Here is a 24,569-nt window from a genome sequence, read left to right on the forward strand (position 1 = left end):
GATTAAGTGGTTATTAAATTATTCTAATAAATATAAATGTATATAATATTTATTATATTTTGCTTATATTATATAACTAATAAAGATGATGAAATAGTCTGAACCATTTTGAAAATAATGGAAATAAAAGATAAAAAACTTTTATGATAACATAAATTGAACAGGCTAATTTGCGCAAGAGAGTACAAATTGAGTGCGCGGTTTGGCACCTCGATGTCGGCTTAGCTCATCCACATGAATGTAGAAATCATGAAGGGTACGACTGTTCGTCGGTTAAAGAGCTACACGAGCTGGGTTTAATACGTCGTGAGACAGTATGGTTTCTATCTTCTAGAGGTAATTAGAGTCTAATATAGATAGCCCCTTCGTACGAAAGGAGTTGGGTATGCTGATCTATGGTTTACCTGTTGTTTAATATTGATATTATGTATCTTATACTATTTTCACTTAAGTAGTATTGTTTATTAAGCATGGCAGGAAAGCTAAGTCAGTTAGAGATAAGTGCTGAATGCATTTAAGCGCGAAGCTTACTATACTATACTCTTATAAACGTAGTAGAACACTACGAATAATTTTTTCATAGGCTTTAGTTGTAAGAATCTTAATTGTTTTTAGGCATAAAGTACTAATTTTATAAAATACTAATTATAGCTCATATTAAGCCTGGTTAGCATAAAAGTAATGCAACCGTTTTGTAATCGGTTTAAGTAAGTGCGATACTTGCACTGGGCTAAAAATAGTTGGTAGACCCAATGGTCAAGTATGGTTAAGACATAACATTTTCACTGTTAGTGCGAGAGTTCAAATCTCTCTTGGGTTGAAAGAAATTAGCTCAGATGGTAGAGCTGTCGTTTTACACGCGAAAGGTCAGGTGTTCAAATCACCTATTTCTTATTTATATTTTGCAGGTTGATGTAATAGTAACATATTGGACTCATGATCCAATAATTTAGGTGCAACTCCTAAACTTGCTTTATAAGGCTATAGCTTAATGGTAAAGCCAGCTGCTCATGATAGCTTTTATAAATGTTCGACTCATTTTAGCCTTACATTATTATTTTAAAAGTTTTATAATCCGAGTGCTGGAATTGGTAGACAGACCTAACTTAAAATTAGGTGATGGATTTCGTGTACGTTCAAATCGTGCCTTGGATATTTAATAATAATTAATATTATTAATTCAGTATATATTTATACACTAAAAAAATTTTTTTTTATATTTAAAATAATAAGTTATATAAATAATATAACTAAGGGGCTATAGTCTAATTGGTAAAACTGGGACCTTGCATGTCCTCAATTCAGGTTCAAATCCTGATAGCTCCATAGCTCGAAAAGCTCAATTGGTCGAGCGGAACACTGAAGATGTTTAGGTTATAAGTTCAAATCTTATTTCGAGCAGATTTACTTATTTCTTATATATTATATTTAAATTTATGGGTATGCTGAAATTTGGTAACCAGGTTCCACTTAGGATGGAATAGTTTTAACTTTGCAAGTTCAAGTCTTGTTACCCATATTTTTTTATGTTGTTGACTAATAGGTAAGTCATAAATTTTTGGTATTTATTAATGAGTGTTCGAATCGCTCCAACATAATTTTAGCCAGGATAGTTTAATAGGTAGAACAATAATTTCATGAATTAAGAATGAGAATTCGAATTTCTCTCCTGGCTAATGTAAAATAATTAAAATTTTTAATTTTTCATATAATTTTTCATAAAAATTTAGGTCGGTATAGTTTAATAGGTAGAACAGCTGTATGTGGCATAGTATATCCTTGTTCGATTCAAGGTACCAACCCTAATAATTAAAAATATATTAATAATTGTATATATATATTTTTTTTTTGTTAGTTTAATATAAAAATATTTTACCTTATAGTTTATATTAATTTATTATTAATAATTTTAAATTATTATATTATTATATAATAGCCTTTTTTTAGTTTGTTTTATTAGAAGTTTGTGAATTGTTTTTATTATTCTAATAATTTAAAATTTTAAATTTTATATATAAACATGTTAGTTTAACGGCAGAATACTGTGCTACGGACACAATGATATAAGTTCAAATCTTGTACATGTTATTATACCTTTTTTTTTAATAGTATTCTGTATTATAAATACTCTATATAAGTGTTTATAAGGTCAAAAAGTAATAATTTTTTTTTATGAGTCTATAATCAAAAAATATTTTATATAAAAAAAATATATATATAATATTTTAAGAATAACTTATATAATTCTTATTAGCTTAAGGGTAGAGCAGAATACTTCTAATATTTAGATCTTAGTTCGAGTCTAAGATAAGAATCCTTATATAATTAATAGTATTGTATATATTAATTTAATTATATAAGAATAAAGTAAAATATAATAATGTGTTTAAATAAAAAGAAAAGAGATACTTAGAATTTGTATGAATCGGCCTACAATAAGTAGCTCTGAATATAGGAATATAAGAGAAATAAAAAATGCCTATACTGCAATTTTAAATGAAAAGGATAGTAACGAAAATCCTAAAAATACAATTCTAAATAAAATTATGAATATAACAATGTGAAAAGAGCGTTGATTTTTATCTTCAAATGCAAAAGATATAGGAATGTTATATTTAATATTTGCTTTATTTTCAGGTTTGATAGGTACAGCTTTTTCTGTTATAATACGTTTAGAATTATCTGGACCAGGGGTTCAATACATAGGAGATAATCAACTGTATAATAGTGTTATAACAGCTCATGCTATATTAATGATTTTTTTTATGGTTATGCCAGCTTTAATAGGTGGTTTTGGTAATTTTTTATTACCAATTTTAATAGGTGGACCTGATATGGCAAAAACAAAGTTCCACCTAGGGAAATTTTATTCTAGCAGTAAAAAAGAAAATAATTTATTTAAAAGTTATTTAGCTGGTCTATTCGAAGGAGACGGACATATCTGAATACAGAGAAGCATAGATAAAAAAAGGCATAATCCTAGATTTTGTATAACTTTTAGTATGAATAACGAGCCATTAGCTAAAAAATTGTTAGATTTAATCGATTCAGGTTTTATAAGATATAAATTGCAAGATAATGCTTGCGTATTAGTTATATCCTCTGTACCTGGTTTAAAAAAAATCCTTTATTTAATAAATGGCCAATTGAGAACACCAAAAGTAGACCAAGTTTATAAATTAATAGATTGATTAAATATAAATCATAATACAAATATAGCTAAATTACCTTTAAATACAAATAAAATAGAGAATGATGCTTGATTAAGCGGTTTTATAGATTCAGATGGTAGCTTTTCTGTACAACACACTAAATTAGAGAACGGAGCAAAGAAAAGGAAAATATCTTGTAGATTAAGAATAGAACAAAGAATGTTTTATCCTATAACAAAGGAAAGTTATTTTCAAGTACTAACAGATATAGCTAATTTTCTTAATTGTAGTTTATTAGTAAGAAAACAAGTTTCCACTGGTAATGAATATTACACTTTGACTGCTTCAAGTAAAACTTCTTTATCTATAATAATAAATTACTTAAATAAGACTCCTTTATTTTCTAGTAAATTTTTAGATTATAAAGATTGAAAAGAGATAGCGGAATTAGTTTTAGAAAGTAAACAATATACGGATGACGGCTTAAATAAAACAGATGCTGCGAGATCCAATATGAATAGACAAAGAACGTATTATAATTGAGATCATTTAAATAAATTATATATAGAATAAAATTTTCCTAAAACAGGGAATGCCGTTAAAAAGTGTAAACTTTTTAATTATGACTTCGCTATATGCATAGAATTTCTCGAAAATGAAGATTGATCTTCAGTTAACAGATACATAGACACCTAATTAAATATATATATATATTTTAAAGTTGTTTTTTCAACTGAATTAGTCGTAACACTTTTGTATACATGGGAAGAATATGCCGGAAACCAAAGGAAATTTCTTTATTTCCTAGTAGGATCCTCAGAGACTACACGCGAAGCCCCTTTAAAATTAGTAGCAAGGCTAGTGCTTTGCATTTTTACTAGCAAAAAATGAGTAAAAAATAAGAAAATAAGGGTGAAGACATAGTCCGTAAAGGTAGTAAACTACTTTTGTATCGATTCCCTAGACTAAATAATATAAGTTTTTGATTATTAATCCCTAGTTTATTATTATTTATTTTTCAGCTACGATTGAAAATGGAGCAGGTACAGGTTGAACTCTTAGAGATAGGGAGTTTATTAGAGGTGACTCTAAGGTAATAAAACTCTTTTCGATGCGTGAACTTCTTCTAGAATTTTATCTACTTAAAATTCAAGTTATAGAATACCTATGCTTATTATTAACTTTAGCGTGTGTAAAAATGTCTATTTCACGGAGAAATACGCCTGGGTAGATAGAAATTATTCTACTCATCAGAGACTAAACAAAGAGTATCTTAATAACAATAAAAATAATAGAATTTGATTCGAACAATGATTAGTTGGGATTAGTGATGGAGACGGTACGTTTCACATAGGATATCAAAATGGTAAATGAAATCTGGTATATAAAATAGCTTTATCTAGATATAATCTTAGAGCTCTTTATTATATTAAGAAAGAGCTTGGTGTAGGTAATGTTAGAAAAGATAATACAAAAGGACAATTCGTAATTAGAGATAGAAAAAAATTATCAGATGTAATTTTTCCTATTTTTGATAAATATCCACTACTTACTAGTAAACAATTTGATTATTTAAAATTAAAAAAAGCATATGAAATACTAGAAGATAAAAATATTTCTAAAAATGAAAAAGATAAATATTTATTAGAAATAAAGAAAAAATCCTTACCTGTAAACTATGTATCTAATGTTTGAAATAAAACAAAATTACCATTTAAGGGAGATATTACTTCTATAATGACTAAGGCATGATTAGTAGGTTTTATAGAAGCAGAAGGTAGTTTTTATTTAGTTTCAAAAGATAAAACTAGAATTGTACATGGTTTTGGTATAAGTCAAAAATTAGATAAAATAGTTTTAGAAGGTATAAGACATATATTACACATATCAACTCTTGTTAAATTTAAATCAAAACATAATTATTATATTTTAGATACTACTAATTCAAGAGCCATTGAAAATATAATAGAATATTTTCAAAATACAATGAAAGGTATGAAATCTGTAGAGTACAAAATATGAGCAAGATCTTATGTAAAATATAAAGGAAATTTTCATAAATTAATAAAAATTAGAGATTTAGTTAGAAAACTAAAAACTAAATTAATGAATATAGAAGATTTCGAATTATATGAAAAAAAGTAAAAAATATTTTATTGTTATTAAGATAAAGGTATAGTCCGAACAATGAGGAGACTCATTGAGAGTAACGATAATTTTTAAATAAATGAGGTTACCAACACAATTGTTATCCTCCATTAGCAGGAATACAAAGTCATAGTGGACCTAGTGTAGATTTAGCAATATTTGCTTTACATTTAAGTGGTATAAGTAGTTTATTAGGTGCTATAAATTTTATTTCTACAATTATGAACATGAGAAGCCCTGGTATTAAATTACATAAATTAGCTTTATTTGGTTGAGCTGTTGTAATAACAGCTGTTTTATTATTATTATCATTACCTGTTCTTGCAGCTGGAATTACAATGGTATTGACAGATAGAAATTTTAATACATCTTTCTTTGAATTAGCTGGAGGGGGTGATCCTATATTATATCAACATCTTTTTTGATTTTTTGGTCATCCTGAAGTTAAAAATATAGGCTTCGTAACGTTGCTATATGCTGGGACTACTTCGATATTAAGTTTTAAATACTCCATTTTTAATAATATAGTAATAATTTTAAAACAATGAAGTAAATCAGCAGGTAACATTATCATTAATGGAACCTCAGAGACTTTTCGCAACGAAACTGTAATATACACAGAAAATATAAAATCTATATCTACTCATGTACCTACTCATTTAAAACCTTTAAATGATGATCAATTTGGACATTATTTAGCTGGTTTAATAGATGGTGATGGTCATTTTAGTACCAAACAACAATTAGATATTGTATTTCATTCATTAGATGTTTCTTTAGCTTATTTTATAAAAGGAAAATTAGGATATGGTAATATTAGAAAAGTTAAATCGAAAAATGCTTATATTTTAGTTATAGCATCTAAAAAAGGTTTAGAACGAGTAATTAAACTAATTAATGGAAAAATTAGAACAAAAAATAAATTTAATCAAATACAAAAAAATATATTAAATCATGAAAATTTTTTTGATTTAATAAATTCAGTTGAATTTAAATTAAATTCAGATAAATGTTTAAAAAATCATTGATTAGCTGGCTTTTCTGATGCAGGTGCTAGTTTTCAAGTAAAAATAATTGATCCTACTACTAGAAATAAAAAAGAAATTAGATTGAATTTTCAAATAGATCAAAAAAAAGATACTATATTACTATTAATAAAAGAGTTTTTAGGAGGTAATATAGGTTATAGAAAGAATCAAGATACATATTATTATGAATCTACTAGTTTTGGTTCTGCTATAAAAGTTATCAATTATTTTGATCATTTTCATTTATTATCTAGTAAACATATCAATTTTTTAAAATGAAGAAAAGTATATTTAATAATACAAGATAAAGAACACTTGAATGAACAAGGTATAAATAAAATTATTAAATTAAAAGGTACAATGAATAGATTAGATAAAAATGATATTACAGTTTAAGATAAAGTCCTATCAAGATTATAAAAAAGGTCTTGGGTATTAATTATAATAGATTATATATATAGATAACTATTATATTAATCAAAGTTATTGTTATATATTAGTTATACCAGGTTTTGGTATTATTAGTACAGTTGTATCAGCTAGTTCAAATAAAAATGTTTTTGGTTATTTAGGGATATTAACTATACCTTGAGCAAGTATATTTGTCCTTCAGTATCAAACTCCGGGGAAGTCCTAAAGAATTAGATACTAACATTAATAGGTAACTAATAATGGGCCAATACTAATCATATTGGGTATAGTAATAAGTCTAATTATCTACTTCAAAAAGGTGAATGGATTATCGCGGATCTAAGTTCCTTTATAGGATAAAAGAGCAACGAGCAGACGGTACTGAATATATTAATATATTTAAGGTGTGCTCTTAGTTGCCTAGAAATAGGTTTATTTATAATAAATTATTATAATAAATAATTAAATAAATAGGATAGCTCGGTCTATATGTATAATATATCAATTATTATATATGAATTTAATTTTAAAATACAAAAATTTTTTTCTCTTTATTAAAATTAAGCTTTGTGTGCATTGAATAAAAAAAAAATTTTTTTTTTTTTAGATTTGTAAAAGAAAATATCATGTTATTAAATAATTTTTAATGCTATAATTAGTACCTTTTTGTAAATCAAGTTTATAAGTTATATAACTTAAAAAAAAATAATATAAATATATATATATAGTATATATATGTACTAAAAACAATAAATTAAATATAAAATATAAAATCAAATCATGAGAGATAATAAAAAACTTACTTTTAGAGGATCCGTAGAAAAACCTTTAGATAAATATTTTGAAGCTGCAGAAAAGGAAGATAAATTTCTTACTTTTGCAGCAAGTACTGCTGATAAGTCTTATAAAGAGAAAGATAATAAATTTGCAGCGAAATGTGCCGAAGAAAGAGAAAAACGTCTCGATGACGTTCGTCCAATCCTATCTAAGGAACCAGGTACAGCTACATATGAAGATCAGAAAAAAATGAATAATTTTTTTATTGGTGATTCAGTAATATATCAAAAATCTTTACAAATTAGACATGAAAACTTTCAAGAGGGTATTAAAGAAGGTAAATTAAATCTTGTACCCGGTTTAGAGCCAAAGTATTTAGATAAAGGTAAAAAGCATCGGGAAGAAAGTAATGATACTTTTAATGATTTTTGTTTAGTTATGTTTAAATATGATTCCCATGTGGATTCAATATTATGAGCGGCATCTAATACTGAAAATAATAATAATAAAAATGATAATTCTATTGATAACTTAACAACAGATAGTATAAGTTCTATTTATGAACTAGCAGGAGATGAATAAAATATTTGTATTTTAAATTTAGGCCAAAGTCTGAAACACGGGTTTATGCTATGATGTCTATAGGTGTGTTAGGTTTTGTTGTTTGAAGTCATCACATGTATACAGTTGGTTTAGATGTGGATAAACTTGTGTCCAATATAAAAATCTTGCTATATGCTGGAAACTCCTGAATAAATAGTCCACTCGTATTAATTACGATAGGAATAATCTATTTATTACATTATTATATGGCAGGACAATCAGCAGGAAACTTTAATTTTAGTACTAAAGCTACGGCAGTTGCTAAAAATACTTATAATAAATATACTGAATTGGTTAATATTTCTGAACATGTGCCTAAACATAATAGTGATTTTTCTGATAATGAATTAGGTCATTTTTTAGCTGGCCTAATAGAAGGAGATGGTTGATTTGGTAAAAAAGAATTACATATAATTTTTAGTGAAAATGATATTTCATTAGCTTATTTTATTAAAAAATGTATAGGATATGGTAATGTTTATAAAATAAAAAATAAAAAAGCAGTTAGATATATATGTAAAGACCAAAAAGGTTTATCCATTATTTTATCTTTAATTAATGGTAAGTTAGTTAGTCATCATAAATATGAACAATTAATTAATCAAGGATATAGTGAAAAATTTAAGATAAAAATATTATCTCCTCTAAAAAAAATAAGTTTAGATAATTATTGATTAGCTGGATTTACACAAGCTGATGGTTGTTTTCACATTAGTGTTGTAAAAAGTAAAACGCATAAAACAGGTTATAGTGTAAGATTAGAATATTCTTTAAAACAAAATGATAAATTACCTTTAAAATTATTATATGATCTTTTAAAAAAAGGTAATTTATCTCAATATAATACTGGTATATGATGTTATAAAAGTACAGGTTTTAGTACTGCATCTGATCTTATTAATTATTTTGATAAATTTAATCTCTTTGGAGGAAAATATGTAAGTTATCTTAAATTTAGAAAAGTTTATATTATGATAACAGAAGGTAAACATTTAGATAAAAAAGGTATAGAAAAAATTATAAGTATTGCTGTTAAAGGATCCTCAGAGACAAATACGCAAGGAATTTAATATAATATGTTATTAAATTATGATAGTGTCCATCGACAAGAGCTTATTTTACGGCTGCTACATTAATTATTGCAGTGCCTACAGGTATTAAAATATTTTCATGATTAGCTACATGTTATGGTGGTTCTTTACATTTAACACCTGCTATGTTATTTGCTTTAGGTTTTGTTGTTATGTTTACTATTGGAGGATTAATAAGCCACTTAGTTCTCCCTTTAAAGACTACTATATGCTGGGAACTTCTGACAATTATACTACTAGAGATTTTAATCTCAGTGAAATTGTGTAATTTTGAACAATCAGCAGGTAACCAATTGATATTATCAAACAAGATAAATATCTTAGTAGGAACCTCAGAGACTAAACGTAGTCCTGCGCAAGCAGAAGATATAGTCCAAGAAATAAAAAATTCATTAATCTATTTATGCAATAAATACTTTAATCACTTAGTTCGTCCCTATTCTAATTTTAGTCCTAGGGATAATAATACAAAAAATTTAAAACCTATAAAAGTATATAATAGTTTAAAAGAAGATAGGGTTAATATATTAAAAGAACAAAAAGATAAATCAGGTATTTACTGTTTAATTAATAAGATAAATGGGCATGCTTATGTAGGAAGTTCTATTAATTTAGCTTCTAGAATGAGAAATTATCTTAATAATACTTTTTTAAAAAGTAAACAAAATGCTAATATGCCTATTGTAAAAGCTTTACTTAAATACGATCAGTCAAACTTTTCTCTTTTAATCTTAGAATATGTTGGACCTGAATTTTTAACTGTTAGAGAAACTTTTTATATATCACATGTTATCCCTTATTATAATGTATTAAAACAAGGTTATTCTTCTTTAGGTTATAAACACACAGAGGAAACTAAAAAGTTATTATCTGAATTAGCTAATAATAGAGTCCACTCTGATAAAACTAAAGGTTTAATAGCAAGGGCTTTAATGGGTGAAAATAATCCTTTTTATAATAAATCTCATTCTATTGAAAGTAAGGTAAGAATGATTGAAGCTAATTCATCTTATTCTGTATATATATATAACTCTTATAAAAAGTTATTGGTTATTTTCCTTCGGTTTTAACTTTATCTAAATTAATTAAATCAAATCATTCTACAATTGTTAATGTCATCAAAGAACAAACATTATTTAGAGGTGAATGATATATAAAAAACATACCTTATAATTTAAATGACACGCCTATTATATCTGATTGATCTTCAAAAGAATGTGATGATTTAGTATTAGAGATCAACAATAATAGTCATATTAAAAAAGCAGTTTTTGTATATAATACTAATAGAAAATTTCTGGGTAAATATAATGGAGTAACAGATGCTCAAAGAGCATTAAATATAAATCATAGTACTATAAAAAAAATATGCTAGGTTAGAAGGTGTTTATAATGGGTATATCTTTAGTTATGAAAGATTAATAGATTAATGAATTTTTTTTTGTAAGTGGTGTAGTTTTAGCTAATGCTTCACTTGATATTGCTTTCCATGATACTTATTATGTAGTTGCACATTTTCATTATGTTCTTTCAATGGGTGCTGTTTTTGCTTTATTTAGTGGTTGATATTTTTGAATTCCTAAATTATTAGGTTTATCTTATAATGTATTAGCTGGTAAAGTTCATTTCTGAATTTTATTTATAGGGGTTAATATAACATTTTTCCCTCAACATTTTTTAGGTTTACAAGCAATGCCTCGTCGTATTAGTGATTATCCTGATGCTTTTGCAGGTTGAAATTTAATTAGTAGTTTTGGTTCTATTATAAGTGTTGTAGCTACTTGATATTTTTTAAATATTTTATATATTCAATTAACTCAAGGTGCTCCTGTTTCAAGATACCCTTGATTAACTCCTCAATATTTTAGTGATTTATTCCAAACTTTATTCAATAGAAATAATAATTCTTTAGAATGATGCTTAACAAGCCCACCTAAACCTCATGCTTTTGTAAGTTTACCTTTACAATCTAATTTAAATTTATTTGCGAGGAAATAATATTATTGAATATATTTTAATTTGTATAACTTCTTCAAAAAATATACCAAAACCACATAATTCTGTAGATTGTACATTACATTGTGGTTTAGATCTAACTAGTATTGTTAGTGAGTTAAATATATTAGTACCTCAATTATCTAATTTTGTAGAACAATTTAATAATTTAATTATAGAAAATAGTATTAATGTAATTAGTGATACTACAGGTAATTTAGAAATAGAGGTGCCTCAAGGTATATCTGATGCTGAGGTAAGGAATATTAGCAAGAGAATTGGTATTATAGATAGATTAATTATTCATCATAGGGATAATATTGAAGATTTGTTAAAAAAAGGTTTCGCGATAGAAAAGGATATTAAATCAAATAATTCTGAGTATGTTTCAGTGTTAACAAATAAAATTGAAGAATTAAAGAAATTAAAAGTTTCATATAAACATGCATAAATTATTTTTTTTTTTCTTAATTATTTCGTTTTAAATTTTAATATTAACTAATATATAACTTATTAAATTAATCAAGCTCCTATAGCTCAAAGGTAGAGCAAAATACTGTTAATATTTGTATAGATGTTCGATTCATCTTAGGAGCTAATATATTAATAAATGAGGTATATATTAGTTGTATAAAATTTTTAAGCTTTTCTTTATTAGATAATTAGATACTAAAAAAAAATTTTTTTTATGTATAATATTATCTTTTTTTTTTTTAGTATTTCTATTAGTATTGAAATAACCATAATAACATTCTGGTATAAATTTAATGTTTGTTAAAAAAAACATATTAAAGTTTATATAAGTATTTTTATAGATAATAATAATTTGAGGTTTCCTCATTGTATGTGAAAAAAAAATAAAAATGTTACAAGCTGCAAAAATTATAGGAACTGGATTAGCTACAACTGGTTTAATAGGTGCTGGTGTTGGAATAGGTGTTGTTTTTGCTGCTTTAATAATAGCTGTTTCTAGAAATCCTTCATTAAAAGGACAATTATTTACATACGCTATTTTAGGTTTTGCTTTTGCAGAAGCTACTGGTTTATTTGCTTTAATGATGGCTTTCTTATTATTATATGTGGCTTAATTTTACGAAAAGTAAAAACTTGAGTCTTATTTTTAAAGAGGTTTAATATTATACATTAAAAAAGTAATTATGATAATAATTTAAATTATCTTCATATTTTAAAATTTTTCATTTTTGTTTTAGATCATCGATTTTAATTTCTACTTTTTTTTTACCTCGGTAAGCCTTAAATATATATATATTTTTTTTTTAATTAATAATTTATTTACATATAAATTCTCTAAAGATATATAGTTATATATTAAAGATATTTAAATTAAAAATTAGTAAAATTAATATAGTTTGTAATAATAAATTATTATAATAATAAATAATTAATTAGATTTAAAATAAATTATTAATTAAAAATAATAAGTATTATACTTTAAATTAGTATATTCTAATAAAGATAAAAAGTTTTTTCAGTGAAATTAAAAAAAGATAGAAATTAAATTTATAATATTTTTTTATGATAAATTTTTTTAGTTATATTAACTTATCACTCTTTAATATAATAGATAATATTAATTATTTTATAAATAATAAAGAGGTAAATTTCAATTCAAATAGCGATTTAGATGCACCAAGTCCTTGAGGATTATATTTTCAAGATAGTGCTACTCCTCAAATGGAAGGAATTGAGGAATTACATAATAATATTATGTTCTATTTAGCTATAATATTATTTACTGTAACATGAATGATGGTAGTTATAATAAAAACTTTTAAAGCAACAAAATCTGTAATATCTCATAAATATATGAATCATGGGACACTAATAGAATTAATATGAACTATTACACCAGCAGTAATATTAATTCTTATTGCATTTCCTTCTTTTAAACTATTATATTTAATGGATGAAGTAATGGACCCATCTTTAGTTATATATGGAGAGGGTCATCAATGATATTGAAGTTATCAATATCCTGATTTTACAAATGCAGACAATGAATTTATAGAATTTGATTCTTATATAGTACCAGAAGCAGATTTAGAAGAAGGTACTTTAAGAATGTTAGAAGTTGATAATAGAGTAATTATACCTGAATTAACACACACAAGATTTGTAGTGTCAGCTGCAGATGTTATACATTCTTTTGCTTGTCCTTCTTTAGGTATTAAATGTGATGCATACCCAGGAAGGTTAAATCAATCTTCTGTTTATTTAAATAGACAAGGAACTTATTTCGGACAATGTTCAGAAATTTGTGGTATATTACATAGTTCTATGCCTATAGCTATACAATCTGTAAGTTTAAAAAAATTTTTACTATGATTACGTGATCAAATGAGTGATTAATATAGTAATTATTTTTTAATAATAATCTTGATACAAAAATAAATAAAAAAAAATTTTTTTTTATATACATAAATCTTATATGTGAAGCAATAATATGAATCTTTCATTAATATTATTTTTAATAGGAATATTAGGATTTGTTTTAAATAGAAAGAATATTATATTAATGTTAATTTCTATTGAAATTATGTTATTGTCTATTACTTTTTTAATATTAATAAGTTCATTAAATTTCGATGATATTTTAGGTCAAACTTTTGCTATATATATTATAACTATAGCTGGAGCAGAATCTGCGATAGGTTTAGGAATATTAGTAGCTTTTTATAGATTAAGAGGAAGTATAGCAATACAATATTCATAATGTATATAGTTATAATTATTTTACCTTTATTAGGTTCAATTTTTTCAGGTTTTTTTGGAAGAAGTTTGGGTACTAAAGGATCGCAATTAATTACATCTAGTTCTATTATAGTGACAACTTTATTAGCTTTATTAGCTTTTATAGAAGTAGGTTATAATAATATACCAGTAACTATAGATTTAATAAGATGAATAGATTCAGAATCTCTTAATGTATATTGAGGTTTTTATTATGATAGCTTAACTGTTTCTATGCTTATACCTGTGTTAATTGTTTCTAGTCTAGTTCATATATATTCTATAGGTTATATGAGTCATGATCCACACAATCAAAGATTTTTTAGTTATTTAAGTTTATTTACTTTTATGATGATTATTCTAGTAACAGCTAATAATTATTTATTGATGTTTTTAGGTTGAGAAGGTGTTGGAGTTTGCTCATATTTATTAATAAATTTTTGATTTACTAGAATAGCAGCAAATCAAAGCTCAATTTCAGCTTTTTTAACTAATAGAGTTGGTGATTGTTTTTTAATGATAGGTATGTTTATAATTATATGATCTTTTGGTAATATAAATTATTCTACAATATTTTCTTTAGCTCCTTATTTAAATAGCAATATTATTACTTTAATAGGTATTTGTTTATTAATAGGTGCTATGGCTAAAAGTTCTCAGATAGGTCTTCACGTTTGATTACCGCAAGCCATGGAAGGACCTACACCAGTATCTGCTCTAATTCACGCTGCAACAATGGTTACAGCTGGTGTATACTTATTAATGAGATCTTCACCTTTAATAGAATATAGTTCTACTGTATTATTACTATGTTTATGAGTAGGTGGAATAACAACTATATTTAGTTCAATTATAGGTTTATTTCAACAAGATATTAAGAAAGTTATAGCTTATTCTACTATGAGTCAATTGGCTCAAGAATATACTATTCATTCTAGTATATTCAGGCATCAAACTATATGCGTAGAGGTTATATATAATATAATTAATTCGCAGATAACCAAAGCTCGTGATTATTTATATAATCACTATAATGTTAAGTTTTATAATTCATCTACCATTATAAGGTTATATCAGAATAATTTATCTGTGTCAATAAGATGAAAATTTAATATTATCAGTAAGTTAGTAGGAATCTCAGAGGCCATACGTTTGATATTAATCTTTATTAAATTAAATTTATTTAATTTAATCTCAAAAATTTCTATATTTAAAAAACAAGTTACTGTAAGTAAAGTTAATATTTACAAATCATCCTCTAGATTAAAAAATAGTTATAATTTAATATTATATAGAAATTTACATACAAATGTAAATACTAATAATTTAATATATAAAAATAATAATCCTGAAGATATTCATTTTAAAGAATGATTAGCAGGATTGATAGATGGTGACGGTTATTTTTTATTATCTAAAAATGGATATAATAGTTGTGAAATAACTATGGATGCCAGGGATAAAAAAGCTTTATATTTAATAAAACATAAATACGGAGGATCTATTAAACCAATTTCAAATGCTTATGCTTTTAAATATAAATTAAGAAATAAAGCTGGTTTAATAAAATTAATAAATGATATAAATGGATTAATTAGAAATCCCACGCGTTTATTACAAATGAATAAGCTTTGTATAAAATTTAATATAACCTTAAAATATTCAGATAAACTTACATTTAATAATGGATGATTAAGCGGATTTATAGATAGTGACGGTTCAATATATTTTAGTGAATCATCCGGACAAGTTTTTATTAGTGTAACTCAAAAAAATAAATATTTATTGGAACCTTTAATAGAGATCTATGGAGGAAAAGTAGATATTAGTAGTCCTAAAATAGAAGCATTTAAATATGTTATTTATAGAAAATCAGAACTATTTAACTTAATAGATAATTATTTCAATATATATCCTTTAAGAACAGATAAAATAAAAAGAGTTAATCTAATAAAACAATATTATTCAATAAGATTACAAAGTAAAAGTGATAATATTGAAAAATTTAATGAATGAATTAAATTTAAATATAGATGAGAAAATTACCAAGATTAATAAAGAAATGGTCCAAATTACGTTATATTATTTATAATAGTAATTTTAGCAATTAGGTATGATGGTTATAGCAATCGGTTTATCTTCATATAATATTGCCTTATTTCATTTAGTAAATCATGCTTTTTATAAAGCACTTTTATTTTTAGGTGCTGGTGCAATTATACATTCAGTATCAGATAATCAAGATTTTAGGAAATTTGGAGGGTTAAAGGCTTTTTTACCTTTAACTTATTCAGTTATGTTAATAGCTTCTTTAAGTTTAGTTGCTATTCCTTTTATGACAGGGTTTTATTCTAAAGATTTTATTTTAGAATCCGCTTATGGTCAATTTTATTTATCTAGTATTATTGTCTATATTTTAGCTTCTGTTGGTGCAATTTTTACTACATTATATTCAGCTAAAGTTTTATATTTAACTTTTTTAACTAATCCTAATGGACCTTTAATTACTTATAAAAAAGCTGATCAAGGTGATTTATTTATTAATTTACCTCTAATTATATTAGCTATTTTATCTATTTTTTTTGGTTATTTAACTAAAGATTTGTTTATAGGTTTAGGTACTGGGTTTTTTTCTGATAATAGTTTATTTATTCATCCTTTACATGAATCTATGTTAGATACTGAATTTGCTGTTATTACTTTATTTAAATTATTACCTTTTATTCTTACAATTAGCTTGAGCTTTCTTTCTTTGCTTTTATCAGAATTTTTTGGTTTATTTGTTATTAAATTTAAATATACTAAATTAGGTTATAATTTATTTGGTTTCTTTAATCAAAGATTCCTTATAGAACTTTTTTATAATAATTATATCACTGATATTGTTTTAAAATTAGGTGGTCAAACTACTAAAATTCTTGATAAAGGTTCTGTTGAACTATTAGGACCTTATGGTTTAGAAAAAAGTCTTTTAGTTTTAAGTAACGGTATAGGTAATTTAAGTACAGGTATTATAACATCATATGGTTTATATATTTTAATAGGTTTCTTTTCGTATATTTCTTTATTTTATTTTAGTTTTATAGATGGAAATATTTTATTACTTTTACTGATTGCTATTTTTACTATTTTTAATAAAACTTATAATGAAAATTAAACTTATTATATTTAATAAGTAAAATTAGGTTTATTTTTAATAGGTTGTTAATGTCAATATAGTTAAAAAATTTTTTTTTATAATGTTATTATTATCTATTTTTTCTTTATTATTATCTAATTCCCTCGGATCGAGGCGAGATATTTCTTTATATTATTCCAGAATTGGAATTAATATATTAATACTTTGTTTATTTTTAAGTTATACTAATTTATATATATCATATTTAGATATAGGTCTAGGACTTTATGGAGGCTTGTTTAGTATTTCTTCAATAACAAACATATTTCATATGTTAATTATTATACTTACTTTATTAATATTAAATTTAACAAGTTTTTTTCCTAGAACTGTAATAAAGTATTATACATTAACTTTAAAAAAATATATAAAAGATTATTTTAAAATAATAAAAAAAGGAGAACAATATGGAATAATTGAATATACTTTAATTATCTTATTTATAATAATGGGTAGTTTATTATTAATATCAAGTAATGATTTAGTTTCAGTATATTTATCTATAGAATTACAAAGTTATGGGTTATATTTACTTTGTACAATTTATAGAAATTCAGAATCATCTACATCTTCAGGTTTAACTTATTTTTTATTAGGTGGTCTATCTTCTTGTTTTATTTTATTAGGTATAGGTTTAATATATGCAAACTCTGGTACGACATATTTAGATCATTTTTATATAATTACTAATATATCTAATATAATTCAAGGAGAAGAACTATATAGTTCAGATATTGCTTCTTATATACCTTATTGTTTATTATTGATAACAATAGGTTTTTTATTTAAAATATCTGCAGCTCCTTTTCACTTTTGATCTCCAGATGTTTATGATGGTATACCTACTATAGTTACTACTTTTGTATCTATTATACCAAAAATATCTATTTTAGTTATATTATTTTATTTAGTACATTTTACAAATAATATTTATATATTAACTGAATATACATGAACTTATAGTTTATTAATTAGTAGTTTATTATCTTTAATAATAGGAACAGTTATGGGTTTAACCCAATTTAGAATTAAAAGATTGTTTGCTTATAGTACTATTTCTCATGTTGGTTTTTTATTATTAGCATTAAGTATTAATAGTGTTGAATCTATACAATCTTTTATTTTTTATTTAATACAATATAGTATTTCTAATTTAAATGCTTTTTTCTTATTAATTACTATAGGTTATACTTTATATTTTTTTGATAATAATAAAATATTTGATAATTATAATATTAATATAAATTTAATAGATAAAAATAATTCACCCATCCAACTATTAAGTCAATTAAAAGGTTATTTTTATGTAAACCAAACACTAGCTTTAAGTTTAACTATTACTCTATTTTCTTTTGCTGGTATACCACCTCTTGTAGGATTTTTTGCAAAACAGATGGTTTTATCTGCAGCTTTACAAGATGGTTTTATTTTTTTATCTTTAGTAGCGGTATTTACTAGTGTTATTGGTGCTGTTTATTATTTAAATATAGTAAAAATTATGTTTTTTGATATTCATTCATATGAATGAAAAAATCTTATATTTAAATCAATACCTGAGGAAGATATCTATAAATTACCTTTATCTTCTTCTCTTTCAATTACTATCTCTACATTAACTTTAATTATTCTTTTATTTATGTTGGTACCTGATCAATTATTACAATTATGTAATATTTTATCCCTTGTTTTTTTTACATCATTTATTTAATATTATTTTTTTTCTATTTAAGTCTAACTAGGAAAAAAATTTTTTTTTGTTAATAGTTTAAATTAGTATATTAAAAATATATATAATAAGAATAAAGTTTAAATATATTTTTTTTTTTATGAGAATTTTAAAAAACCGTCCTTTATTAAATATATTAAATTCATATTTAATAGATTCACCTCAACCATCTAATATTAGTTATTTATGAAATTTTGGTTCATTATTAGGTTTATGTTTAGGTATACAAATAGTTACAGGTGTAACTTTAGCTATGCATTATACACCTAATGTATTAGAAGCTTTTGATTCGATAGAACATATTATGCGTGATGTAAATAATGGATGATTAATAAGATATCTACATTCAAATACAGCTTCAGCTTTTTTTTTTTTAGTTTATCTACATATAGGTAGAGGTTTATATTATGGATCATATAAATCTCCAAGAACATTAACATGAAGTATTGGTACTATTATGTTAGTACTAATGATGGGTATAGGTTTCTTGGGTTATTTACATAGCCCAAAATGATTTAATATAAGTATTTCCTTTGCAATTATTTTAATTATTGTATATTATACTATACAAAATTTAATAAAAAAAAATAAGGTATTAATATACCCTATAGGAAATAATATAAAAAATATAAAGTATAATAAATTAAATAATAAGTCCACAAACTATTTAAATAAAAGAAGATATAGTACAATTCCTTATTCAAATAATAGTATTAAATTATCTTATTCTGATAGATTAAATTCAATAATTAAAGAATTAGAACTAAATCCTGTGTATATATTTGAAAACCTTGATTCAGAAAATATTAGAAAACAAATATTAAATGAGACTAAAGGTTTAAGTGGAATATATATGATAATTAATAAAATAACTAAAGATTACTATATAGGTTCTGCGGCAACTAATAGATTTTATGCTAGATTCAGTAATCATCTGATTTATTACAGAGGTAGTAAAATAGTTAAATCAGCAGTAAAAAAATATAAATTAACTAATTTTGCTTTTATTATATTAAAATTATATCCTAAGATAGTTACTAAAGAAAATAATAAGGAATTGTTAGATTTAGAAGATAAATATCTAAAATTGTTATTACCTAATTATAATATTTTAACTGAGGCAGGTTCTAGTTTTGGTTATAAACATACTGAAGTTAACCGTCAAAAAATGAAAGATTTTTATACAGAAGCAAGACGGGAAATGATAGGTAGTTTAAATAAAGGTACAAAGCTTTCTCCTGAAATAATAGAGAAAATGAGAGAGAAAGCCTTAAATAGATCTCCTATGTCTGAGGAGACTAAGAAAAAATGTATTGCACATACAAGACCTGTAGTTTTATATAATCTTAATGGAACTATTTACGGTAAATATTCTACTATTTTAGAAGCAGCTAAATCTATAAGCTGTGGTGAAAAAACTATTATAAGAGCACTAAAAACAGAAAAAAGATTAGTAAAAAGACAATGAATAGTAAAAGATTTGTCTACTAAATAGCTATATTATTATCTATAATTTATTATATTTTATATTAATTCATAGTCCCGCGAGTAACAATCTTTATGCAATTTTTATAGAAAAATAAAGATTAAAGTGGTATAACCCGTCGGAGTTATAGAATAGTCTTTAAGATTATTTGGCGATGTTAGTGAAAACGATTAAAGAAGTTTTTTTACAAACTTTAAGATCGTCGGTCATATAAATGGTCGCGACAGACTGGGACACTAATGGGTGGCTGAAATGCCGCTTAATGCACAGTCGATACTTTTAGTTAAAAAGTATTTAACTAATAGAATATACGAATTCAAAGTTATTCTAGCTTATTGTTGATTTTAATAATAAGTAAGTTAGTATGTTTTACCTTATGGTCAAATGAGTTTATGAGGTGCAACAGTTATTACTAATTTAATGAGTGCTATACCTTGAGTAGGTCAAGACATAGTTGAATTTTTATGAGGTGGTTTTTCTGTAAATAACGCTACATTAAATAGATTTTTTTCTTTACATTTTGTTTTACCTTTTGTTTTAGCTGCTTTAGCTTTAATGCATTTAATAGCATTTCATGATACTGTTGGTTCTGGAAATCCTTTAGGTATTTCCGGTAATTACGATAGATTGCCTTTTTCTCCTTATTTTATATTTAAAGATTTAATAACTATTTTTATTTTTATGTTTATTTTATCTGGATTTGTTTTTTTCATGCCTAATTTTTTAGGTGATAGTGAAAATTATGTTATGGCTAATCCTATGCAAACTCCACCTGCTATAGTACCAGAGTGATATCTTTTACCTTTTTATGCTATATTAAGATCTATACCTAATAAATTATTAGGTGTTATAGCTATGTTTAGTGCTATTTTAATTTTATTAATTATGCCTATTACTGATATATCTAAATTAAGAGGTATACAATTTAGACCTTTAAGTAAATTAGCTTTTTATATTTTTGTTGCTAATTTTTTAATTTTAATGATATTAGGAGCTAAACATGTAGAAGCACCTTTTATAGAATTAGGTCAAATTAGTACGATTTTATATTTTTCTCACTATTTAATAATAGTACCTTTGGTAAGCTTAATAGAAAATAGTTTAACAGATTTAGTGATCAAGAAAAATTAAGCTATAAAAAATTTTTTTTATGTTTTCGATTATCATGAATTTTCTTACTTTGTAGGATAAATTTACAAAATTTTTTTTTTATTTTTTATGACAACAATAACTTTTTTTCTAGTTTTTATACCTATACTTGCTCTTATATTATTAATTGTTAATTTATTATTTTCACCTCATAATTCTTATTTAGAAAAAGATAGTGCTTTTGAATGTGGATTTCATTCTTTTTTAGGGCAAAACAGAACACAATTTAGTATTTCTTTTTTTATTTTTGCTTTATTATTTCTTTTATTTGATTTAGAAATTTTATTAGTATATCCATATATAGTTAGTGCTTATTTTAATGGGTTATATGGTTTAATAATTATGCTTATTTTCTTTATTGTTTTAACTTTAGGTTTTGCTTTCGAATTAGGTAAAAATGCATTAAAAATTGAAAGTAAACAAATTAATAGTCTGACACAAGATTGAAAAACTAAAAAAACAGAAGATTTACTTAATTATATTAAGTAAATAGTAATTTAGTATAAATATATTTATACTAAATTATTTATAATAAATTATTTATAATTTATAATATCAAGGAGCTTGAACAGATGGATCTGTGTTTTGACTGCAAATTAAAATTTAGAGATTCGATTTCTCCTGGCTCCTAAAATATATTAATAATCTAGTTCTAATTATATTAGTAGTAGATGTTTATTTAATATTAAAAAAAAAATATATTTATTATATTCATTTTTTTTTTTATTTTTATTATAATTTGAAAAATTATTTTTTGTTAAAGTATTTTATTAAATTATTCTATTTTTCAAATAATATGTCATATTTATTATCTATTATAGAAGGTCTATTAGTTATAGTTCCTTCATTATTAACAGTAGCTTTTGTTACAATTTCAGAAAGAAAAACAATGGCAAGTATGCAAAGAAGATTAGGACCTAATGCAGTAGGTTACTATGGTCTTTTACAAGCTTTTGCTGATGCATTAAAATTATTATTAAAAGAATATGTATCACCAACACAAGCTAATATAATTTTATTTTTTCTCGGACCTATAATAACTTTAATTTTTGCTTTATTAGGTTATGCAGTAATACCATATGGTTATGGTTTATATGTATCAGATTTTAGTTTAGGTATACTTTATATGTTGGCTGTGTCATCATTAGCTACTTATGGAATTTTAATTGCAGGATGATCAGCTAATTCTAAATATGCATTTTTAGGTTCATTAAGAAGTACAGCTCAATTAATTAGTTATGAATTAATATTAAGTTCTGCTATATTATTAGTAATTTTATTAACAGGAAGTTTAAACTTAACTGCTATAGTAGAAGCTCAAAAATCTATTTACTTTATATTACCTTTATTTCCTATTTTTATTATATTTTTTATAGGTTGTATTGCTGAAACTAATAGAGCTCCTTTTGATTTAGCTGAAGCTGAATCAGAACTTGTTAGTGGTTTTATGACAGAACATTCGGCAGTTATTTTTGTATTCTTCTTTTTAGCAGAATATGCTAGTATTGTCTTAATATGTTTATTAACTAGTGTTTTGTTTTTAGGTGGTTACTTGCAAATTTTTCCTTTAGTTACAATAATTTCTAGTTTTAATTATATCTTGGAATTATTAGGATTATATTTAAAACCCGATTTTGATTATAATTATGTTTTATCTTATTATTTAATTAATGCTTGTTCTAGTTTAAATTTAGCTTTTAAAACTTCTTTTCTTATATTTGTATTTATATGAGTTAGAGCATCATTCCCTAGAATTAGATTTGATCAATTAATGTCAGTTTGTTGAATAGTATTTTTACCTTTAATTATAGCGTATATAATTATAACACCTTGTTTAGTAGTAGGTTTAAATATTTTACCTTGTAATTTTACTTTATTATAGTTTATTTTTTTGTATGTTTTTTATTTTATTGTTTTATAGTTTATATAAAATTTATTAAAAATTAATTTAATTCATATTTAATAAAAAGTTTTTAGATAATTTTTTAGCCTTGCAGATATGTACGGTGTTACATAAGGTTAAAATAATAATCTATAGGTAATTTTATTTTATGTTTTATAAATGATATTTCTTTTTTCTTTGTTATTCATTCCTTTATTAGGAATATTTGTTATATTAACATTAACTTCTTATCGTTTATCTTTTTGATATAATAAAATGATTAAATTAATAGGTTTAAGTACTACAATTATTAATTTAATTATTTCTTTAATAATATATATATTATTTGATTTTAGTAGTAAACAGTTTCAATTTATACAAGTTCAAGAACATTATCAAATAAATTATTTTGATATATATTTAGGAGTTGATGGAATATCTATATATTTTGTTTTATTAACAACTATTATTACACCTATTGCTTTAATATCTAATTGAAAATCGATTGATGAAAAAAATGTATTATCTTTTGTAATAATTATATTACTTTTAGAAGCTTTATTATTAGGAGTGTTTTTAGTATTAGATTTATTATTATTTTATATATTTTTTGAAAGTATATTACCTCCTTTATTTTTATTAATAGGTTTATTTGGATCAAGTAATAAAGTTAGAGCTAGTTTTTATTTATTTTTATATACTTTACTAGGTTCTCTATTTATGTTGCTTTCTATAATAACAATGTCTTCTATAATGGGGACAACTGATTTTGATGCATTATCTAAAGCAAATTTTAATTATATAACTCAACTTTTTTTATTTTATGGTATATTTATATCTTTTGCGGTAAAAACACCCACAATTTTTTTAAATACTTGATTATTAAAAGCTCACGTAGAATCTCCTTTAGCTGGTAGTATTCTTTTAGCTGGTATTGTTTTAAAATTAAGTTTGTATGGTATATTTAGATTAATTTTACCTTTATTACCTAAAGCTAGTATTAATTATACTTATATAATATATGTTATAGGTGTAATAACTATTATATATGCTAGTTTTAGTACATTAAGAACTATAGATATTAAAGAACTTATTGCTTATTCATCAGTATCACATGCTGCTGTATATTTATTAGGTGCATTTAGTAATTCAATTCAAGGTATAGAAGGTGCTATTTCTTTAGGTTTAGCTC

At 23.8% G+C, this 24,569-nt stretch overlaps 11 protein-coding genes and 16 non-coding genes across 27 annotated transcripts; all 27 read left to right on the forward strand. All coding sequences in view use genetic code 4, as the record gives it.

Annotated features, from left to right (window-relative positions):
* The first annotated feature begins 661 nt into the window (after positions 1-661).
* Positions 662-732, forward strand: HCBG_12111. Its single transcript has one exon. It is a non-coding gene; the product is annotated as a tRNA-Thr (tRNA).
* A 14-nt stretch (positions 733-746) lies between these two features.
* Positions 747-820, forward strand: HCBG_12112. Its single transcript has one exon. It is a non-coding gene; the product is annotated as a tRNA-Glu (tRNA).
* A 1-nt stretch (position 821) lies between these two features.
* On the forward strand, positions 822-894 carry HCBG_12113. The gene has a single exon. It is a non-coding gene; the product is annotated as a tRNA-Val (tRNA).
* A 9-nt stretch (positions 895-903) lies between these two features.
* HCBG_12114 lies at positions 904-974 on the forward strand. The gene has a single exon. It is a non-coding gene; the product is annotated as a tRNA-Met (tRNA).
* A 3-nt stretch (positions 975-977) lies between these two features.
* On the forward strand, positions 978-1,049 carry HCBG_12115. Its single transcript has one exon. It is a non-coding gene; the product is annotated as a tRNA-Met (tRNA).
* Positions 1,050-1,073: 24 nt separating this feature from the next.
* Positions 1,074-1,155, forward strand: HCBG_12116. The gene has a single exon. It is a non-coding gene; the product is annotated as a tRNA-Leu (tRNA).
* Positions 1,156-1,254: 99 nt separating this feature from the next.
* HCBG_12117 lies at positions 1,255-1,326 on the forward strand. Its single transcript has one exon. It is a non-coding gene; the product is annotated as a tRNA-Ala (tRNA).
* A 2-nt stretch (positions 1,327-1,328) lies between these two features.
* HCBG_12118 lies at positions 1,329-1,401 on the forward strand. The gene has a single exon. It is a non-coding gene; the product is annotated as a tRNA-Phe (tRNA).
* A 35-nt stretch (positions 1,402-1,436) lies between these two features.
* On the forward strand, positions 1,437-1,519 carry HCBG_12119. The gene has a single exon. It is a non-coding gene; the product is annotated as a tRNA-Leu (tRNA).
* A 6-nt stretch (positions 1,520-1,525) lies between these two features.
* On the forward strand, positions 1,526-1,598 carry HCBG_12120. The gene has a single exon. It is a non-coding gene; the product is annotated as a tRNA-Gln (tRNA).
* A 5-nt stretch (positions 1,599-1,603) lies between these two features.
* HCBG_12121 lies at positions 1,604-1,675 on the forward strand. Its single transcript has one exon. It is a non-coding gene; the product is annotated as a tRNA-Met (tRNA).
* Positions 1,676-1,730: 55 nt separating this feature from the next.
* On the forward strand, positions 1,731-1,802 carry HCBG_12122. The gene has a single exon. It is a non-coding gene; the product is annotated as a tRNA-His (tRNA).
* A 215-nt stretch (positions 1,803-2,017) lies between these two features.
* On the forward strand, positions 2,018-2,088 carry HCBG_12123. The gene has a single exon. It is a non-coding gene; the product is annotated as a tRNA-Arg (tRNA).
* Positions 2,089-2,244: 156 nt separating this feature from the next.
* Positions 2,245-2,315, forward strand: HCBG_12124. The gene has a single exon. It is a non-coding gene; the product is annotated as a tRNA-Arg (tRNA).
* A 231-nt stretch (positions 2,316-2,546) lies between these two features.
* On the forward strand, positions 2,547-11,208 carry HCBG_12007 (cytochrome oxidase subunit I; the record flags this gene model as incomplete). Its single annotated transcript has 4 exons — positions 2,547-3,111; positions 5,448-5,743; positions 9,216-9,395; positions 10,636-11,208. The coding sequence occupies 4 exons, from the start codon at positions 2,547-2,549 to the stop codon at positions 11,206-11,208; spliced, it is 1,614 nt and encodes a 537-aa protein (XP_045282996.1).
* On the forward strand, positions 5,639-6,724 carry HCBG_12008 (laglidadg endonuclease; the record flags this gene model as incomplete). Its single annotated transcript has 1 exon — positions 5,639-6,724. The coding sequence occupies one exon, from the start codon at positions 5,639-5,641 to the stop codon at positions 6,722-6,724; it is 1,086 nt and encodes a 361-aa protein (XP_045282997.1).
* On the forward strand, positions 8,326-9,189 carry HCBG_12009 (uncharacterized protein; the record flags this gene model as incomplete). Its single annotated transcript has 1 exon — positions 8,326-9,189. The coding sequence occupies one exon, from the start codon at positions 8,326-8,328 to the stop codon at positions 9,187-9,189; it is 864 nt and encodes a 287-aa protein (XP_045282998.1).
* Positions 11,209-11,731: 523 nt separating the features above from the next.
* Positions 11,732-11,802, forward strand: HCBG_12125. Its single transcript has one exon. It is a non-coding gene; the product is annotated as a tRNA-Asn (tRNA).
* A 266-nt stretch (positions 11,803-12,068) lies between these two features.
* HCBG_12010 (ATP synthase subunit 9) lies at positions 12,069-12,293 on the forward strand (the record flags this gene model as incomplete). Its single annotated transcript has 1 exon — positions 12,069-12,293. One exon carries the CDS (start codon positions 12,069-12,071, stop codon positions 12,291-12,293), a length of 225 nt encoding a protein of 74 aa, XP_045282999.1.
* A 448-nt stretch (positions 12,294-12,741) lies between these two features.
* Positions 12,742-13,575, forward strand: HCBG_12011 (cytochrome oxidase subunit II; the record flags this gene model as incomplete). The annotated part of the gene is made up of 1 exon: positions 12,742-13,575. One exon carries the CDS (start codon positions 12,742-12,744, stop codon positions 13,573-13,575), a length of 834 nt encoding a protein of 277 aa, XP_045283000.1.
* A 363-nt stretch (positions 13,576-13,938) lies between these two features.
* HCBG_12012 (NADH dehydrogenase subunit 5) lies at positions 13,939-17,113 on the forward strand (the record flags this gene model as incomplete). The annotated part of the gene is made up of 2 exons: positions 13,939-14,919; positions 16,061-17,113. 2 exons carry the CDS (start codon positions 13,939-13,941, stop codon positions 17,111-17,113), a joined length of 2,034 nt encoding a protein of 677 aa, XP_045283001.1.
* Positions 17,114-17,405: 292 nt separating this feature from the next.
* HCBG_12013 (NADH dehydrogenase subunit 2) lies at positions 17,406-18,842 on the forward strand (the record flags this gene model as incomplete). The annotated part of the gene is made up of 1 exon: positions 17,406-18,842. One exon carries the CDS (start codon positions 17,406-17,408, stop codon positions 18,840-18,842), a length of 1,437 nt encoding a protein of 478 aa, XP_045283002.1.
* A 118-nt stretch (positions 18,843-18,960) lies between these two features.
* Positions 18,961-21,477, forward strand: HCBG_12014 (apocytochrome b; the record flags this gene model as incomplete). Its single annotated transcript has 2 exons — positions 18,961-19,323; positions 20,710-21,477. The coding sequence occupies 2 exons, from the start codon at positions 18,961-18,963 to the stop codon at positions 21,475-21,477; spliced, it is 1,131 nt and encodes a 376-aa protein (XP_045283003.1).
* Positions 21,478-21,564: 87 nt separating this feature from the next.
* On the forward strand, positions 21,565-21,984 carry HCBG_12015 (NADH dehydrogenase subunit 3; the record flags this gene model as incomplete). The annotated part of the gene is made up of 1 exon: positions 21,565-21,984. One exon carries the CDS (start codon positions 21,565-21,567, stop codon positions 21,982-21,984), a length of 420 nt encoding a protein of 139 aa, XP_045283004.1.
* Positions 21,985-22,053: 69 nt separating this feature from the next.
* HCBG_12126 lies at positions 22,054-22,126 on the forward strand. Its single transcript has one exon. It is a non-coding gene; the product is annotated as a tRNA-Cys (tRNA).
* A 165-nt stretch (positions 22,127-22,291) lies between these two features.
* Positions 22,292-23,377, forward strand: HCBG_12016 (NADH dehydrogenase subunit 1; the record flags this gene model as incomplete). Its single annotated transcript has 1 exon — positions 22,292-23,377. The coding sequence occupies one exon, from the start codon at positions 22,292-22,294 to the stop codon at positions 23,375-23,377; it is 1,086 nt and encodes a 361-aa protein (XP_045283005.1).
* Positions 23,378-23,653: 276 nt separating this feature from the next.
* On the forward strand, positions 23,654-24,569 carry HCBG_12017 (NADH dehydrogenase subunit 4; the record flags this gene model as incomplete). The annotated part of the gene is made up of 1 exon: positions 23,654-24,569. A coding segment is annotated over one exon (916 nt), but the record flags the coding sequence as incomplete, so codon positions are not given.

Source organism: Histoplasma capsulatum, scaffold supercont1.87 (genome assembly GCF_000150115.1).
Source record: "Histoplasma capsulatum G186AR mitochondrial scaffold supercont1.87, whole genome shotgun sequence".
In the NCBI taxonomy this organism is placed as follows: Eukaryota; Fungi; Ascomycota; class Eurotiomycetes; order Onygenales; family Ajellomycetaceae; genus Histoplasma; species Histoplasma capsulatum.